The following is a 19,504-nucleotide window of genomic DNA, read 5'->3' on the forward strand; positions in this document are numbered from 1 at the left end:
CATTGAGTGAAATAAGTTTTTGAACCCCTACCAACCATTAAGAGTTCTGGCTCCCACAGAGTGGTTAGACACTTCTACTCAATTAGTCACCCTCATTAAGGACACCTGTCTTAACTAGTCACCTGTATAAAAGACACCTGTCCACAGAATCAATCAATCAAGCAGACTCCAAACTCTCCAACATGGGAAAGACCAAAGAGCTGTCCAAGGATGTCAGAGACAAAATTGTAGACCTGCACAAGGCTGGAATGGGCTACAAAACCATTAGCAAGAAGCTGGGAGAGAAGGTGACAACTGTTGGTGCGATTGTTCGAAAATGGAAGGAGCACAAAATGACCATCAATCGACCTCGCTCTGGGGCTCCACGCAAGATCTCACCTCGTGGGGTGTCAATGGTTCTGAGAAAGGTGAAAAAGCATCCTAGAACTACACGGGAGGAGTTAGTGAGTGACCTCAAATTAGCAGGGACCACAGTCACCAAGAAAACCATTGGAAACACATTACACCGCAATGGATTAAAATCCTGCAGGGCTCGCAAGGTCCCCCTGCTCAAGAAGGCACATATGCAGGGCCGTCTGAAGTTTGCCAATGAACACCTGAATGATTCTGTGAGTGACTGGGAGAAGGTGCTGTGGTCTGATGAGACCAAAATAGAGCTCTTTGGCATTAACTCAAATCGCTGTGTTTGGAGGAAGAAAAATGCTGCCTATAACCCAAAAACACCGTCCCCACCGTCAAGCATGGGGGTGGAAACATTTTGCTTTGGGGGTGTTTTTCTGCTAAGGGCACAGGACAACTTAATCGCATTAACGGGAAAATGGACGGAGCCATGTATCGTAAAATCCTGAACGACAACCTCCTTCCCTCTGCCAGGAAACTGAAAATGGGTCGTGGATGGGTGTTCCAGCACGACAATGACCCAAAACATACAGCAAATGCAACAAAGGAGTGGCTCAAGAAGAAGCACATTAAGGTCATGGAGTGGCCTAGTCAGTCTCCGGACCTTAATCCAATAGAAAACCTATGGAGGGAGCTCAAGCTCAGAGTTGCACAGAGACAGCCTCGAAACCTTAGGGATTTAGAGATGATCTGCAAAGAGGAGTGGACCAACATTCCTCCTAAAATGTGTGCAAACTTGTTCATCAATTACAAGAAACGTTTGACCTCTGTGCTTGCAAACAAGGGTTTTTCCACTAAGTATTAAGTCTTTTATTGTTAGAGGGTTCAAAAACGTATTTCACTCAATGAAATGCAAATCAGTTGCTATCTTTTATTTAAGGTTATTTTTTCGATTTTCCTTTTGATGTGCTATCTGCCACTGTTAAAATAAACCTACCATTGAAATGATACTGTTCTGAGACTTCATTTCTTTGTCATTGGACAAACTTACAAAATCAGTGAGGGGTCAAATAATTATTTCCTCCACTGTATAAAAGTTTCACTTACCTGGGGCTTCTGCCAGCCGCCTGCAGCCATCCTCTGTCCTCGCAGTTACCAAACAATACTCCATTCCCCCACCGTGGCTCACTTTCGCTTCTGGAAGTCGCTGTCCACTGTGCCTGCGCGTCCCTGGCTGCGCACGTCTTACTGCACAGGCGCAGTAGAGATTTTCTCGTACCGCGCAAAACTCTCCTGGCCACGGGAGCGCGTACGAGGAGGTGTGTGGCCAGGGTCACACAGGCGCAGTGGACACAGACTTAGAAGTCGACGTGAACAAAAGTGATCTGCAGCAGGGGAACACAGGATTGTTTGGAAACTGCGTGGGCACCAGGACGCTGCAGGGGGCTAACCGAAGCCCCAGATAAGTGAAACACCTTTTTTTAGTTATATCATCAGGTCCGCTTTAAGGTTGCAGACACGGAAAGCTACTATCACCTGCAGCTATCAGGACCTGATCCCCAGGGTGACATAGACACTTATTGTCTTTACAGCTTTAATGCAATTGATACATTTGCCTTGCTCCCTCCAGAAAAGAGGGGTATGCCGGCACAGAATCTCCACCTGCTGCCATTCATTTTGGATCCATTTCTAGAGAAGGTGTAACATTAAAGTGGATCCGAGATGAAAAAATAACTATAGCAAGTAACTTGTCTATATATCTTATCTAAAGTTTAGATAGTTTACACAGCAAATCTAGATGCAAACAGCTTCAATAGAATATGATTATTTCTTCCTGTGATACAATGACAGCAGCCATGTTGTTTGTAAACGTTACACACAGGCAGGATTATCTGTATCTTCAGCCATCAGCCTGTGAAAACGTCACTCCCCTCTCCTCCTCCCCTCTGCCTCTGAAATCTCTGGCTAGTAACACCTCCCCCTCCTCCTGCCCAGACTGAGCTCCCATAAGCTCTTGCTACAAGTCAGAGTGCACTCTGGAGGAGCTGTGGGCGAAGGCTTGTTTAGTTTATATGGAATTATAGTATTAAAACTAAACAAAAGTATTTGGCTTGAGGAATGCCCTATAAACTATATGAAAGGAACACAAATATGCAATGAGTAAAAGTTTATCTTGGATCCACTTTAACCAGAATGAGCGGGGAAGGGCGGGGATGAGAGGGAGGGGCGGGGATGAGAGGGAGGGGCAGGGATGAGGGGGAGGGGCAGGGATGAGGGGGAGGGGCAGGGATGAGGGGGAGGGGCGGAGCTGGGTGTGGATTGTGGCCCTGAAAACTCCTCTAATCAGTAACAAGGACAAGCCTTCTCCAAAAGCTAAGGATTACAGATTCTGTTCCCAGTTAGTGCTCCACACAATGAAGTGACAAAGTTCTGCTTTGAATGGAACCCGAGATGAGAGGGATAGAGAGACTGCAATATTTATTGCCTTTTCAGCAATACCAGTTGCTGGCTGTCCTGCTGATCCTCTGCCTCAAATACGTTTAGCCATAACCCCTGAACAAGCATGCAGCAGATCTGGTGCTTTGACTGGCTGGATAGTGTACTGGTTAAAGTCTCTGCCCCTGACACAGGAGACCAGGGTTCAAATCTTGGCTCTGCCTGTTCAGTAAGCCAGCACCTACTCAGTAGGAGACCTTTGGCAAGTCACCCTAACACTGCTACTGCCTATAGAGCGCCCCCTAGTGGCTGCAGCGCTGGCCTAACACTGCTACTGCCTATAGAACGCCCCCTAGTGGCTGCTGCTCTGGCCTAACACTGCTACTGCCTATAGAGCGCCCCCTAGTGGCTGCAGCTCTGGCCTAACACTGCTACTGCCTATAGAGCGCCCCCTAGTGGCTGCAGCTCTGGTCTAACACTGCTACTGCCTATAGAGCGCCCCCTAGTGGCTGCAGCTCTGGCCTAACACTGCTACTGCCTATAGAGCATCCCCTAGTGGCTGCAGCTCTGGCCTAACACTGCTACTGCCTATAGAGCGCCCCCTAGTGGCTGCAGCTCTGGCCTAACACTGCTACTGCCTATAGAGCGCCCCCTAGTGGCTGCAGCTCTGGCCTAACACTGCTAGTGCCTATAGAGCGCCCCCTAGTGGCTGCAGCTCTGGTCTAACACTGCTACTGCCTATAGAGCGCCCCCTAGTGGCTGCAGCTCTGGCCTAACACTGCTACTGCCTATAGAACGCCCCCTAGTGGCTGCAGCTCTGGCCTAACACTGCTACTGCCTATAGAGCGCCCCCTAGTGGCTGCAGCTCTGGTCTAACACTGCTACTGCCTATAGAGCGCCCCCTAGTGGCTGCAGCTCTGGCCTAACACTGCTACTGCCTATAGAACGCATCCTAGTGGCTGCAGCTCCGGCCTAACACTGCTACTGCCTATAGAACGCCCCCTAGTGGCTGCAGCTCTGGTCTAACACTGCTACTGCCTATAGAGTGCCCCCTAGTGGCTGCAGCTCTTGCCTAACACTGCTACTGCCTATAGAGCTCCCCCTAGTGGCTGAAGCTCTGGCCTAACACTGCTACTGCCTATAGAGTGCCTCCTAGTGGCTGCAGCTGTGGCCTAACACTGCTACTGCCTATAGAGCACCCCCTAGTGGCTGCAGCTCTGGCCTAACACGGCTACTGCTTATAGCGTGCCTCCTAGTGGCTGCAGCTCTGGCCTAACACTGCTACTGCCTATAGAGCGCTCCCTAGTGGCTGCAGCTCTGGCCTAACACTGCTACTGCATATAGAGTAACCCCTAGTGGCTGCAGCTCTGGTCTAACACTGCTACTGCCTATAGAGCGCCCCCTAGTGGCTGCAGCTCTGGCCTAACACTGCTCCTGCCTATAGAGCGCCCCCTAGTGGCTGCAGCTCTGGTCTAACACTGCTACTGCCTATGAAGCGCCCCCTAGTGGCTGCAGCTCTGGCCTAACACTGCTACTGCCTATAGAGCGCCCCCTAGTGGCTGCAGCTCTGGCCTAACACTGCTATTGCCTATAGAGTGCCCCCTAGTGGCTGCAGCTCCGGCCTAACACTGCCACTGCCTATAGAGCACCCCCTAGTGGCTGCAGCTCTGGCCTAACACTGCTACTGCCTATAGAGCGCCCCCTAGTGGCTGCAGCACTGGCCTAACACTGCTACTGCCTATAGAGCGCCCCCTAGTGGCTGCAGCTCTGGCCTAACACTGCTACTGCCTATAGAGCGCCCCCTAGTGGCTGCAGCTCTGGCCTAACACTGCTACTGATTATAAAGCGCTCCCTAGTGGCTGCAGCTCTGGCCTAACTGCTACTGCCTATAGAGCGCCCCCTAGTGGCTGCAGCTCTGGCCTAACACTGCTACTGCCTATAGAGCGCCCCCTAATGGCTGCAGCTCTGGCCTAACACTGCTACTGCCTATAGAGCGCCCTCTAGTGTCTTCAGCTCTGGCCTAACACTGCTACTGCCTATAGAGCGCCCCCTAGTGGCTGCAGCTCTGGCCTAACACTGCTACTGCCTATAGAGCGCCCCCTAGTGGCTTCGGCTCTGGCCTAACACTGCTACTGCCTATAGAGCGCCCTCTAGTGGCTGCGGCTCCGGCCTAACACTGCTACTGCCTATAGAGCGCCCCCTAGTGGCTGCAGCTCTGGCCTAACACTGCTACTGCCTATAGAGCGCCCCCTAGTGGCTGCAGCTCTGGCCTAACACTGCTACTGCCTATAGAGCGCCCCCTAGTGGCTGCAGCTCTGGCCTAACACTGCTACTGCCTATAGAGCGCCCCCTAGCGGCTGCAGCTCTGGCTTAACACTGCTACTGCCTATTGAGTGCCCCCTAGTGGCTGCAGCTCTGGCCTAACACTGCTACTGCCTATAGAGCGCCCCATAGTGGCTGCAGCTCTGGCCTAACACTGCTAAGCCTATAGAGCGCCCCCTAGAGGCTGCAGCTCTGGCCTAACACTGCTACTGCCTATAGAGCGCCCCCTAGTGGCTGCAGCTCTGGCCTAACACTGCTACTGCCTATAGAGCGCCCCCTAGTGGCTGCAGCTCTGACCTAACACTGCTACTGCCTATAGAGCGCCACCTAGTGGCTGCAGCTCTGGCCTAACACTGCTACTGCCTATAGAGCTTCCCCTAGTGGCTGCAGCTCCGGCCTAACACTGCTACTGTCTATAGAGCGCGTCCTAGTGGCTGCAGCTCTGGCCTAACACTGCTACTGCCTATAGAGCGCATCCTAGTGGCTGCAGCTCTGGCCTAACGCTGCTACTGCGTATAGAGCGCCCCCTAGTGGCTGCAGCTCTGGCCTAACACTGCTACTGCTTATAGAGCGCCTCCTAGTGGCTGCAGCTCTGGCTTAACACTGCTACTGCCTATAGTGCGCCCCCTAGTGGCTGCAGCTCTGGCCTAACACTGCTACTGCCTATAGAGCGCCCCCTAGAGGCTGCCGCTCTGGCCTAACACTGCTACTGCCTATAGAGCGCCCCCTAGTGGCTGCAGCTCTGGCCTAACACTGCTACTGCCTATAGAGCTCCCCCTAGTGGCTGCAGCTCTGGCCTAACACTGCTACTGCCTATAGAGCTCCCCCTAGTGGCTGCAGCTCTGGCCTAACACTGCTCCTGCCTATAGAGCGCCCCCTAGTGGCTGCAGCTCTGGCCTAACACTGCTACTGCCTATAGAGCGCCCCCTAGTGGCTGCAGCTCTGGCCTAACACTGCTACTGCCTATAGAGCGCCCCCTAGTGGCTGCAGCTCTGGCCTAACACTGCTACTGCCTATAAAGCGCCCCTAGTGGCTGTAGCTCTGGCCTAACACTGCTAATGCCTATAGAGCGCCCCCTAGTGGCTGCAGCTCTGGCCTAACACTGCTACTGCCTATAAAGCACCACCTAGTGGCTGCAGCTCTGGCCTAACACTGCTACTGCCTATAGAGCTTCCCCTAGTGGCTGCAGCTCTGGCCTAACACTGCTACTGCCTATAAAGCGCCCCTAGTGGCTGTAGCTCTGGCCTAACACTGCTAATGCCTATAGAGCGCCCCCTAGTGGCTGCAGCTCTGGCTTAACACTGCTACTGCCTATAGTGCGCCCCCTAGTGGCTGCAGCTCTGGCCTAACACTGCTACTGCCTATAGAGCGCCCCCTAGAGGCTGCCGCTCTGGCCTAACACTGCTACTGCCTATAGAGCGCCCCCTAGTGGCTGCAGCTCTGGCCTAACACTGCTACTGCCTATAGAGCTCCCCCTAGTGGCTGCAGCTCTGGCCTAACACTGCTCCTGCCTATAGAGCGCCCCCTAGTGGCTGCAGCTCTGGCCTAACACTGCTACTGCCTATAGAGCGCCCCCTAGTGGCTGCAGCTCTGGCCTAACACTGCTACTGCCTATAGAGCGCCCCCTAGTGGCTGCAGCTCTGGCCTAACACTGCTACTGCCTATAGAGCTCCCCTAGTGGCTGCAGCTATGGCCTAACACTGCTACTGCCTATAGAGCGCCCCCTAGTGGCTGCAGCTCTGGCCTAACACTGCTACTGCCTATAAAGCGCCCCTAGTGGCTGTAGCTCTGGCCTAACACTGCTAATGCCTATAGAGCGCCCCCTAGTGGCTGCAGCTCTGGCCTAACACTGCTACTGCCTATAAAGCGCCCCTAGTGGCTGCAGCTCTGGCCTAACACTGCTACTGCCTATAGAGCGCGCCCCCTAGTGGCTGCAGCTCTGGCCTAACACTGCTACTGCCTATAGAGCGCCCCCTAGTGGCTGCAGCTCTGGCCTAACACTGCTACTGCCTATAGAGCTCCCCTAGTGGCTGCAGCTCTGGCCTAACACTGCTACTGCCTATAGAGAACGTCCTAGTGGCTGCAGCTCTGGCGCTTTGAGTCCGCCAGGAGAAAAGCGCTATATAAGTGTTTGTCTTTGACTGAAGTATGACTGGATTAGCTGCACTGCTTGTTTCAGGTGTGTGATTCAGCCACTACAGCAGCCAGAGAGATTAGCAGGACTGCCAGGCAACTGGTATTGTTTAGAAGGAAATAAATAGGTCAGCCTCCATATAACTCACTTCAGGGGTCCTTTTAAGCTAAAACCATTGGCTTTGACAAAATGAACCCACATTATGGGCTGTTTTCCTGTAAAAATCGCAATCGCATATCCCCGCCATTGCTGAGCAATTTTCCTGTGCCCAGGAATACGTTCTACACAAGCAGAAAACAAACAAAAAAATTCAGCAAGACCGACGTTTGCAATTCGGGAAAAAAAAATAAAAAATCGCATAACAGTAATGCAAACATACCCACGCATTTTCCATTAGAAAGCGCTTTGTGGGTCGCTATCTATTCACAAACATAGCAAAAATCACAGCCAGTGGAAAACAGCCCCAACTCTGAATAGTGATGGTCAAGTAGATGCAAATAACTGAGTTGATGCAAATTTATGCAAAGTTTTGCATTTTGAAAATGAACCTCATTTTCCTGCTGAGGTAATATTCGATTGGATCATTTTCAAGCTGCATAAAAATCTACTTGACCATCACTAACTATAAGATGACCGCGAGAGCAGCAGCACCGGGACCTACTCTGTGCCGTCGATCTGCAGAGGGACCGCCTGCAGCACCACCTCCGGCCCCATGCTGGACACCGCAGCCCCCACCGTGCGGTCCAGCTCTGCCGTGTGGGGGAAGTGTGGTGAGATCCGCAGGTCAGCGAGGGTCTGTAGACACTGTAAGACAAACATCAGCCAATCAGCACACAGGAGGACCGAGATCACCGGAATCTCACCACAAGCCAACTCTACCAACTCACCTTCTTCATGAAAGGGTGGCAGAACTTTCCAGCCACCTCGAAGAACGTCTGCAGAACCTGTAGGACATGCGCCCAGGAAGCGTGGAACTTGTACGATAAACCACCTTCCACGAATCTGGTGAAGACAAAAGGTAAGACTGGAATGACTTTCACAAGCCGAGTCACTGAGAAGCGAGACAAGATCCGAAACACAAAACAGCAATAAAATCACAAGATCCCGTCCATTCTCTCCCATGTCATCAAACTTGTAGAAATGCAAATTGGATTTAAGCTCAAACTTTTAACCACTTGTGTTGCCAGAACCAGTCTGCTTATCCACTCCCCCCCGATGCATTAGAAATGGAAGACCATATAAATTAAAGAAAATGTCCCCAATAAAAATTTATTGAAACTAAAAGTAAAGAACATTGGATGAGTGACTCATGCTGCCAGTTAACTTTTCTGGACGCAGTAAAGAGCTTCAGGGAGCTACATACTTATTTGGGTTGAAAAAAAGACATACGTCTATTAAGTTCAACCAGAAAAAGTACAACACCAGCCTGCTCCCTCACATATCCCTGTTGATCCAGAGGAAGGCGAAAAACCCTTACAAGGCATGGTCCAATTAGCCCCTAAAGGGAAAAATTCCTTCCTGACTCCAGATGGCAATCAGATAAAATCCCTGGATCAACATCACTGGGCATTACCTAGTAATTGTAGCCATGGATGTCTTTCAACGCAAGGAAAGCATCTAAGCCCCCTTTAAATGCAGGTATAGAGTTTGCCATAACGACTTCCTGTGGCAATGCATTCCACATCTTAATCACTCTTAAGCTGGCCACTAACTGTCCAATTTCTAGCGTAAAAACCGTTAGAGCGATCAGAAATTCTGATCAGACGAAAAATCGTTCACTACACCATCAACTAACCAATCTTTGCTTCCTATCTATCACGACCACCAAGAAAATCCAAATTTTCGTTCGACGAAAATTTATTCGGGCGACATATTTTTTCACTCGTTCATAATCGATTGTGTCCACCAATGGAGATTATTTACAACCAATCCGATCAGAATTTCTGATCGCTCAAACGATTTTTCGCTAGAAATTGGACTGTTAGTGGCCAGCTTTAGGGCTCGTCTCCACTAGTGCGGCGTGCGTCTAGCAGACGCACGCCGCACTGAGCGGGCGGGCGGGATCGCAGGCGAACCCCATGAGCCATGCCATGCACGGCTATGGGATTCACAGCCTCCGCGGCAAATTCTGCAGGGGGTTCCGGTCGAATCGCTCCCGCAAGCGATTCCACCGTGGCGCCGTCATCCCCTATGGCAGAGTTTCCCCGTGCGAATCATGTGCGGGGAAACTTTGCAGAATCGCTGTCGAAACCGCCCTAGTGGAAACGGGCCCTTACTGTAAAGAACCCTTTCCTAAATAAATGGCTAAAATGTTTTTCCTCCATGCGCAGATCATGTCCTCTAGTCCTTTGTAAAAGCCTAGGGACAAAAAGCTCATCCGCCAAGCTATTATATTGCCCTCTGATGTGTTTATACATGTTAACCACTTAAAGAGACACTGAAGCGAAAAAAAAAAAATGATATAGTGAATTGGTTGTGTACTATGAATAATTACTAGATGATTAGCAGCAAAGAAAATATTCTCATACTTTTATTTTCAGGTTGCATCATTCTATAATATGTGCAGATTACACAACACTCAGCATTCAAAATGAGTCTTTCAGAGCAGTCTGTGAAGTAATGACCTCTCCTCTAGCAGAGGAAAAGTAAATAGTCCAGGAACAGTTGAGATAATAAAAGTCAGATAACAGCCCTCTCCACAACTAACTTAGTCGGAGAGCTTAATGGCTTGTTTGCATAGAGATAACAACTGGAGTTTCTTAACTCTTCCTGTACTGGAAACAATTAGACTGATGTATCTGATCTTAATGTTTTATTTCTTAGCTGTGCTACACATACAAATCATAATATTTTTTTTTCGCTTCAGTGTCTCTTTAAGTACCAGCGGTCTCTGCCCCCTTAAGGACCAGAGACCACTGGTAAAATACTGACGAATCGCCGCTCGCCGGGATCCTCAGGACATAGACTCTGCCTGTCTCTATGACGGCAGAGTCATGTGAGCCGGTCAGGAGCAGATTTCATTGGCTCCTGACCCTGTGATCAATCTAAGCCAATGGGAGCGGCTCCTGACCGGCTCACATGGCTCTGCCGTCATAGAGACAGGCAGAGCCTGTGAGATGCAGCGAGAGACGGCGGGATTGGAGGGGAGCGACGGAAACTGCGAACGCGCGCTGCGGACCGTGATTAAAAACTACACCCTGCCAGCCAAAACAGAGCGTAGATTTCAATCACCGCGGTCGCCTGGGAGTGGGACGGATAAACGCCTGCTGCGCTCACTGCTCTGCATAGACCTCCCGGCGGCTACAACGAGTTCAGCTCGGGATAACCGCTCCCAACTTTTTCCCACCCGAGCTGGACTCGTGATCACCGCTAAGGAGGTTAATATGTGACAGAGGGTGGGAGGAACTCACTTGAACATTTTCTGGATGTGGCCAGCTGACCCCGCCCCAGACGCAGCAGAGACGCTGCCGATGCCTTCCATGTGCGGCCCGACACATTCTGCAAGAACACCCTGCAGGGAAAGAGAGAAATATTACAGCACCCCTGAGGTGCAAGGGAGAAGGAGGCTGACACATTTATTTCCATTTAAACAATGCAGATTGCCCAGCAGTCCTGCTGATCTCTTTGGCTGCAGTAGTGTCTGAATCACACACACCATGCGGATAATATGGTCAGACTTCAGTCAGAGTACCGGATCTGCAGGCTTGTTCAGGGGCTGATTACCATGGACAATCAATCCACAGTATTCCGTCATACAGGTAATACCACAGCGACCCTACCTACACCCACCAACCGCACCACCCACCTGCACCCTCTACCCACCAACTGCACCCTCCACCCACCAACTGCACCGCCCGCCCGCCACCTGCACCCTCTACCTACCAACTGCACCCTCCACCCACTAACTGCACCACCGCATCCGGCGCCTGCACCCATCACTAACTGTACCCTTTACACCCGCCACCTGCATCCTCCACCCGCCGCCTGCACCCATCACACCCACCACCTGCATTTGCCACATGCACCCTCCACCCACCAACTGCACCCCCCCACCCAACTGCACCCCCTCACCTGCACCCCCGCACCCGCCGCCTGCACCCTCCACCCACCACCAACTGCACCCCGCACCCGCCGCCTGCACCCACCACCAACTGCACCCCCGCTGCCTGCACCCTCCACCCACCACCAACTGCACCCCTACCCGCAGCATTCCATACATAACATGCTGCAGTAATGTGGAGAAACAATATGCTACAGACACCGGGCAGCAGCCTCTGACTCTGCAGGGAGAGACATTCCCACAAAGAAACCCACCAGGGCCCATAATTACCTTCAGTGTAGCTGTAGCTGCTGACACCACCTGCTGGTGAGGAGAGAGAAGGCAGTTCATGCAGGTGGAGAAGAGGCGAGAGAGATGGCCCAGACACAGGTCACTCTGCAGCCTGGAGAGACACAGAACAGCTTATACAGCTTCACATGTAACATACAACAACGAATACAGCTTCATATGTACCATACAACACGTGATACAGCTTCACATGTAACATACAACACGTGATACAGCTTCACATGTAACATACAACACGTGATACAGCTTCACATGTAACATACAACACATGATATAGCTTCACATGTAACATACAACACATGATATAGCTTCACATGTAACATACAACACATGATATAGCTTCACATGTAACATACAACACGTGATACAGCTTCATATGTACCATACAACACGTGATACAGCTTCACATGTAACATACAACACGTGATACAGCTTCACATGTAACATACAACACGTGATACAGCGTCACATGTAACATACAACACGTGAAACAGCATCACATGTACCATACAACACATGATACAGCTACATATATAACATACAACACGTGATACAGCTTCACATGTAACATACAACACATGATACAGCTTCATATGTACAATACAACACATGATAAAGCTACATATGTACCATACAACACATGATACAGCTTCATATGTACCATACAACACGTGATACAGCTACATATGTAACATACAACACATGATAAAGCTACATATGTACCATACAACACATGATACAGCTTCATATGTACCATACAACACGTGATACAGCTACATATGTAACATACAACACGTGATACAGCTTCACATGTAGCATACAACACATGATACAGCTTCATATGTACCATACAACACGTGATACAGCTTCACATGTAACATACAACACGTGATACAGCTTCACATGTAACATACAACACATGATACAGCTTCATATGTACCATACTACACATGATACAGCTACATATGTAACATACAACACGTGATACAGCTTTACATGTAACATACAACACGTGATACAGCTTTACATGTAACATACAACACGTGATACAGCTTTACATGTAACATACAACACGTGATACAGCTTTACATGTAACATACAACACGTGATACAGCTTTACATGTAACATACAACACGTGATACAGCTTTACATGTAACATACAACACACGTGATACAGCTTTACATGTAACATACAACACGTGATACAGCTTCACATGTAACATACAACACGTGATACAGCTTCACATGTAACATACAACACGTGATACAGCTTCACATGTAACATACAACACGTGATACAGCTTCATATGTACCATAGAACACGTGATACAGCTACATATGTGACATACAACACGTGATACAGCATCACATGCAACATACAACACGTGATACAGCATCACATGTAATACAACATAGCGAATACATAAGCTGTATTCTCACTGATGTCACTGGTCTCTGGTGACTGGATGTAACTTACAGCCATCCATGTATCCATAATACACACACAGGACAAGCACTACAATATAACAATAACTCAGCTCCATAAACCGAGCGCGAGTTGTGAGGACTGGAGATCTCATTACCGTGCCAGGTTTACATGCGCCTTCTCCATCACCGCCAGCCAGGCCAGCAGGGGCTGCAGGTCGTTCTCGTTGGGCAGATAGTCGTACAGCGCCTGTCAGGAGAAGCCAGAGGAGATGTCAGTCAGTGCAGCCGGCGGACAAGCCAGACAGCTCAGCCGACAAGCATTGCCCCTTGTCACAGCCAACCTTTACAGGCAGAAGATTTCAGCGGAGAGGGGCGTGGCTCTTACAGGAGCAGATTCCTGCCCTCTGCAGAGGTCACATGGCACCAGCAGAGGGGGCGTAGCACTTAGAGGAGCGGATTCCTGCCCTCTGCAGAGGTCACAGGTCAGCAGCAGCAGAGAGAGGCAGAAGATTTCAGCGGAGGGGGCGTGGCTCTTACAGGAGCGGATTCCTGCCCTCTGCAGAGGTCACAGGTTATCACAGCAGAGAGGGGCGTGGCACTCACAGAAGCGGATTCCTGCCCTCTGCAGAGGTCACAGGGCAGCAGCAGAGGGGGGCGTGGCTCTTACAGGAGCGGATTCCTGCCCTCTGCAGAGGTCACAGGTTATCACAGCAGAGAGGGGCGTGGCACTCACAGGAGCGGATTCCTGTTCTCTGCAGAGGTCATAGGGCAGCAGCAGAGGGGGCGTGGCACTTACAGGAGCGGATTCCTGCCCTCTGCAGAGGTCACAGGGCAGCAGCAGCAGAGAGAGGCAGAAGATTTCAGCGGAGAGGGGCGTGGCACTCACAGGATCGGATTCCTGCCCTCTGCAGAGGTCACAGGGCAGCAGCAGAGGGGGCAGGCACGTACAGGAGCGCATTCCTGCCCTCTGCAGAGGTCACAGGGCCGCAGCAGCGGAGAGAGGCAGAAGATTTCAGCGGAGAGGGGCGTGGCACTCACAGGAGCGAATTCCTGCCCTCTGCCGAGGTCACAGGTTATCACAGCAGAGAGGGGCGTGGCACTCACAGAAGCGGATTCCTGCCCTCTGCAGAGGTCACATGGCACCAGCAGAGGGGGCGTAGCACTTAGAGGAGCGGATTCCTGCCCTCTGCAGAGGTCACAGGTCAGCAGCAGCAGAGAGAGGCAGAAGATTTCAGCGGAGGGGGCGTGGCTCTTACAGGAGCGAATTCCTGCCCTCTGCCGAGGTCACAGGTTATCACAGCAGAGAGGGGCGTGGCACTCACAGAAGCGGATTCCTGCCCTCTGCAGAGGTCACAGGGCAGCAGCAGAGGGGGGCGTGGCTCTTTCAGGAGTGGATTCCTGTCCTCTGCAGAGGTCAAAGGTTATCACAGCGGAGAGGGGCGGGGCACTCACAGAAGCGGATTCCTGTTCTCTGCAGAGGTCACAGGGCAGCAGCTCACACAATTACCTCCCAAGGAAGCGGAGATTATATTTCAGAAGATCCTATCCATTAAATCATTCTGGTATAAAGTCTATTGCACTCACCGTGATGATCTGAGCGTTGAGTTCTGGCGTCAGGGCGCCGGTGCCGGGCAGGGCGTTGAAGAGGGCGTGGAAAGCCTGCATGGCGCAAGCCGTGATCATCTGCGGTACAAAGTGAGAAAATGTCAGACGTGTAGTGAATGGCTGATGACAAATGATACACGCTACATGCAATTGGGCAGGGGGACTTTAGTTCGGTTTAGGGGGTACCTGAACTAGTCAGTCAATTATAGAACATTTTCAAGCATAGAAAATAAGACAAAACGACAGATCATTGCATGCACAGAGGATGCAAAGTAAGGGGGGGAAGGGAGGGGGGGTCACCAGCGAGGCAGCCTACTACTGGCATCTGGGGCACAGAGCCTGAACAGTACACCTGAGTGGGAGGAGCGCCGCTGGACACTGCCATCCTGGGAGGATTAGCAGCAGTGGAGCACACGCTATGCAGAGCCCCAGGTAGAGATATCAATGGGGGGTAGACCTGGGGCGCCGACAGCTGGCTCTGGGGCCCTGGGCAAATGCCAAGTTTGCCTCTATGCACCTAGCCTGTATATTCCCCACCCTGCTACTTTTTCACGCCACCCGGATGGAAAAAATTCCAGGGAGAAAACTGTGTCACCAACATATGGGGGATCTCGGCCATCACAGTCATGGTGAGAAACACGGCGGAAAAACCCATCTAGCCACTAATTGAGGATTAGTCTCGTGAACATGGCTGCTGAGGCGTGGCCTATATCTGATACGTGACTGAAGCGTGGCCAGCGGCTGTAAGACGCCTCCGTGACGCTGCAAGGTGTTCCCGCTAACATTAGCCAAAGCTGCTTGTGAAATAAGACTGGGTATATCACAGATGTCCTGCGACTCCACGAGATACGAGACTATTCCCGACCGCCCGTCACTCACCACGTGGCTCAGGGTCATGACCTTCAGTAACGTCTCACAGCATGACTTCACTACGCTGGTGGGGAAACATGGCAGGAGGTCCCTCAGCAGCGTCAGGATGTGCAATGTCGTCGTGGCTTCCTTACTGCCTGCAGAGAAACAGCAAATGTCTCATAATAAACAACAATTATCTCCTAATAATCCAAATATCTCCTAATAACGTACAGATGTGTGATCAGCAACCTGCAGATACACAACAAATATATCCTAATAAACAGACAACACATCTCCTAATAGACAACAAATATTGTCTAAAAAAAAACAAAAACAAAAAGATAAATATCTCCTAATAATACTAATAACACACAGATGTGTGATCAGCAATCTGCAGAGAAACAACAAATGTCTCATAACAATCATCTAATAATACTAATAACCTAATATCACCCAATAACATACAGATGTGATCAGCACCATGCAGATAACCAACAAATATCGCCTAACAAACAGACAGCAAATATTGCCTAATAAACAGACAACAACAAATATCTCTGTAACGATTTGTGTCAGCAAAGAACAGAATTCTTATTATTAGGTGATCTGCAGTATCACCTATAATGCAGATATATACCTGATTATATGGTGATCTGCAGAATCACCTATAATACTGGTATATAGGAAGTTGATGTGACAACAAATAGCAATGAGTGATTGGTGCAACAGTAGTACTGATAGCTTAGCAATACCTCACCAGAGGAGCTGGTGGGTACTACCAGTACAGTGCCCCTAACCAGGGTCAAGGGGCCTCTGGTGAGAGTAGAATGGTACAACAGTAGTACTGATAGCTTTGGCAATACTTCACCAGGGGAGCTGGTGGGTACTAACAGTACAGAGCCCCTCACCAGAGTCAAGGGCTGGTGTAACAGTAGTTCTGATAGCTTAGCAATACCTCACCAGAGGAGCTGGTGGGTACTAACAGTACAGTGCTCCTCATTAGAGTCAATGGCCCTCTGGTGAGAGTAGAGTGGGCAACAGTGGTACTAATAGCTTTGGCAATACCCCACCAGAGGAGCTGGTGGGTACTAACAGTATAGTGCCCCTCACCAGAGTCAAGGGCCCTCTGGTAAGAGTAGAGTGTTCAGACAGATCGGGTTCGGCAACAGACAGACAGATGCAGTACAAAATCAGGAGGCAGAGACAGGAAGATATAAGCAAGCAGAGTCAGCAGCAAGATCAGATGGGCAGAGGTACAGAGTCACTGAGCAGAAGAGTAGTCAGAACGAGCCAGAGTCATACACAAATAATAACACAGTAATGAAGTATCTTAATAGCTATCAAAAAATTCCTATCTTGTGTGAAATCCCCGGTTTCCTCCCGGATCAAAGCACACCGGAACTATCTAAGGGTCTGAGCGCTAACACAGAGTATTCGCAACAGCAGACAAGTGGCGAGTGAATCAGCTAGGCTTATGAAGCAGAGGAGACCCTTCTGGCACGCCCCCTCCCGTTAGCCAATGAGGAGCGGCGAGCGTCTCCTCTGACGTCAGCCGACCGGCCGGTCAGCTGACGCGCCTCCTCCACGCATAAAGGTCCTGTCTGTGCGCGCGCGCACGCGACAAAGCAACCCTATGTGCAACTGACAGACCCGTCCTCGGCGTGCTAGACGCCTGAGGCACGGACACATTGCTAAACAGGGAGCTGGAGGCAGCTGCGGTGGTCGTGCTGTTCACCACGGCCGCCTCTCCGATGTTTGTTACAGAACCCCCCCATCCCCCCCCCCCGAGGCGTGGACTCCGGACACGTCCTGCCTGGTTTCTCAGGATGGAACTCATGAAACTTTTTCCTAAGTTCCTCAGCATGCATACGATGACCCGGCACCCAAGATCTTTCCTCAAGCCCATACCCCTTCCAATGAGCAAGGTACTGTACTACTGTACCGCGTTACGCACCCGCCAAGAGGGGGGGGGGGGGGGGGAGGAGGAATCCACATGTCCACATGCACAGCCGGCTTCAACAAAGACACATGGAATGACTTAACACCTCTCATACTTGGTGGTAATGAAATGACATAAGTGACATTATTAATCTTTTTGGACACCGGGTATGGGCCTAGAAATCTGGGACCCTTTTGCTGATGGCTGTTTCAGCGGCAGATGTCGGGTAGAAACCCACACCATGTCTCCGGGCACAAAGTCCCACTCTATAGATCGCTTTCTATCAGCCTGCTTTTTCTGGGTCTGGAAGGCCTTTTCCAGGTTCCTTTTGACCAAGGTCCAAATCTCCTTAAAAGCTCCCTGCCACTCCTCCAAAGCAGGGAAAGGAGAAGACACCACTGGCAATGGAGAAAATTTTGGAGATCTCCCTGTCACCACCTGAAAGGGAGAAAAACATGAATAGGAACTTTTCAGGTTGTTATGCGCAAATTCTGCGAATGGCAAGAACTTTGCCCATTCTAACTGCGCGTCAGCCACATAGCATCTAAGGAACTGCTCTAAAGACTGATTAAGGCCTCGTTCACATCTGCTGCGCTGAAAAACGTGTTAAAGCGCATGGTAAAAAACGCATGCGCTTGTGCGCGCTTTAGTCCGCGTTTGTGCGTTGCGCTTCTTTAAAGCACGTTTTGCTTACTGTAGCAGCAGCAGTTGTCAATAAAACTTTGTTTTTGTATGTAAATGTATTTTTTTCTCCAATTAGGGGTAAAAAACGCATGCGCTTCTATGCGCTTGTACGCGCTTCTATGCGGTAAAAAAGCGGACCCATTCACTTGCATTGCTGTGCGCTTTCCAGCTCAACGCACAGAAATGCCTGCAACACTACGTTTCTGTAGCGCTGCTCAGCGCAGCGCATAGATGTAAACCAGCTACATTTAGTTACATGGAAAAATCAATACCTTGCTGAACGCACAGGGCAGTGCGCTGTGGAAAGCGCACAGAAACGGCCCTGATGTGAACGAGGCCTAACCCTCTCAGTTTGCCCATTGGTCTGTGGGTGGTAGCCGGAGGAAAATGACAGGTTCATTCCGAGATGATGACAAAAAGCTCTCCAGAACTTGGACACAAACTGGACTCCCCTATCTGACACCACATTTTCTGGTATGCCATGTAGACAGAAAATGTGTTGAATGAAGAGATCCGCCAGTTCCTGGGCAGAGGGGAGTCCGTCCAGTGAAATAAAGTGAGCCATTTTGCTGAACCTGTCGACTATCATCCATATGACCGTTTTCCCCTTGGACCTGGGGAGTTCGCCCACAAAGTCCATGGATAAATGGGTCCATGGTTCCTCAGGTACTGGCAAAGACAGAAGGGTGCCCACAGGAGCCTGTCTGGATGGCTTATTCCTGGCACAAACTGTACAGTTTCTGACAAACTCCCTACAATCTAGGACCAGTGATGGCCACCACACACATCTAGACAGTAAATCCTGCGTTCTGGCCACCCCAGGGTGCCCTGCATTTTTATGTGCATGAAACAATTGTAAAACTTGCAGCCGCAAATGAAGTGGCACAAATAGAACTCCGTCAGGTTTCCCCTCGGGAATATCCTGTTGATAAGGCCCTAAAGTAAGCGACCAATCTTCCCAGGTCTCGGTGGCTGCCACGACAACTTTTTCGGGCAGTATGTTCTCGGGAGTTGGTGGCTGTACTGTCTCGGGCTCAAAACATCTAGACAGGGCATCTGCCTTGACATTTTCACTCCCTGGCATATCAGTAATAATAAATCTGAATCTCGAAAAGAATAATGACCAGCAGGCCTGTCGAGGACTAAGCCTCTTGGCTCCTTCAATATATTCCAAGTTTTTGTGGTCAGTATAGACTGTAATCATATGTTCTGCCCCTTCGAGCCAATGACGCCATTCCTCAAACGTGAGTTTAATGGCTAACAGCTCTCGGTTACCGATATCGTAATATCTCTCTGCGGGAGAGAATTTACGTGAGAAGAAAGCACATGGATGCAATCTGCCCTGGTAACTTGAGTGTTGAGACAGCACAGCCCCGACCCCAATCTCTGATGCGTCCAAATCAACTATAAAAGGGA

At 50.4% G+C, this 19,504-nt stretch overlaps 1 protein-coding gene across 1 annotated transcript in view; it reads right to left on the reverse strand.

Annotated features, from left to right (window-relative positions):
• Nucleotides 1-19,504, reverse strand: part of RRP12 (ribosomal RNA processing 12 homolog) — an 86,236-nt gene that overhangs the window by 46,146 nt on the left and 20,586 nt on the right. Inside the window, exons 8-14 of the mRNA XM_068258137.1 lie at nt 15,493-15,620; nt 14,593-14,691; nt 13,164-13,255; nt 11,562-11,673; nt 10,642-10,742; nt 8,119-8,233; nt 7,893-8,035 (exon numbers count right to left, since the gene is read on the reverse strand). Of these exons, the coding sequence (XP_068114238.1) occupies nt 7,893-8,035; nt 8,119-8,233; nt 10,642-10,742; nt 11,562-11,673; nt 13,164-13,255; nt 14,593-14,691; nt 15,493-15,620 (790 nt within the window). The remainder of the gene's footprint in view (nt 1-7,892; nt 8,036-8,118; nt 8,234-10,641; nt 10,743-11,561; nt 11,674-13,163; nt 13,256-14,592; nt 14,692-15,492; nt 15,621-19,504) is intronic.

Source organism: Hyperolius riggenbachi, chromosome 10 (genome assembly GCF_040937935.1).
Source record: "Hyperolius riggenbachi isolate aHypRig1 chromosome 10, aHypRig1.pri, whole genome shotgun sequence".
Taxonomy (NCBI): domain Eukaryota; kingdom Metazoa; phylum Chordata; class Amphibia; order Anura; family Hyperoliidae; genus Hyperolius; species Hyperolius riggenbachi.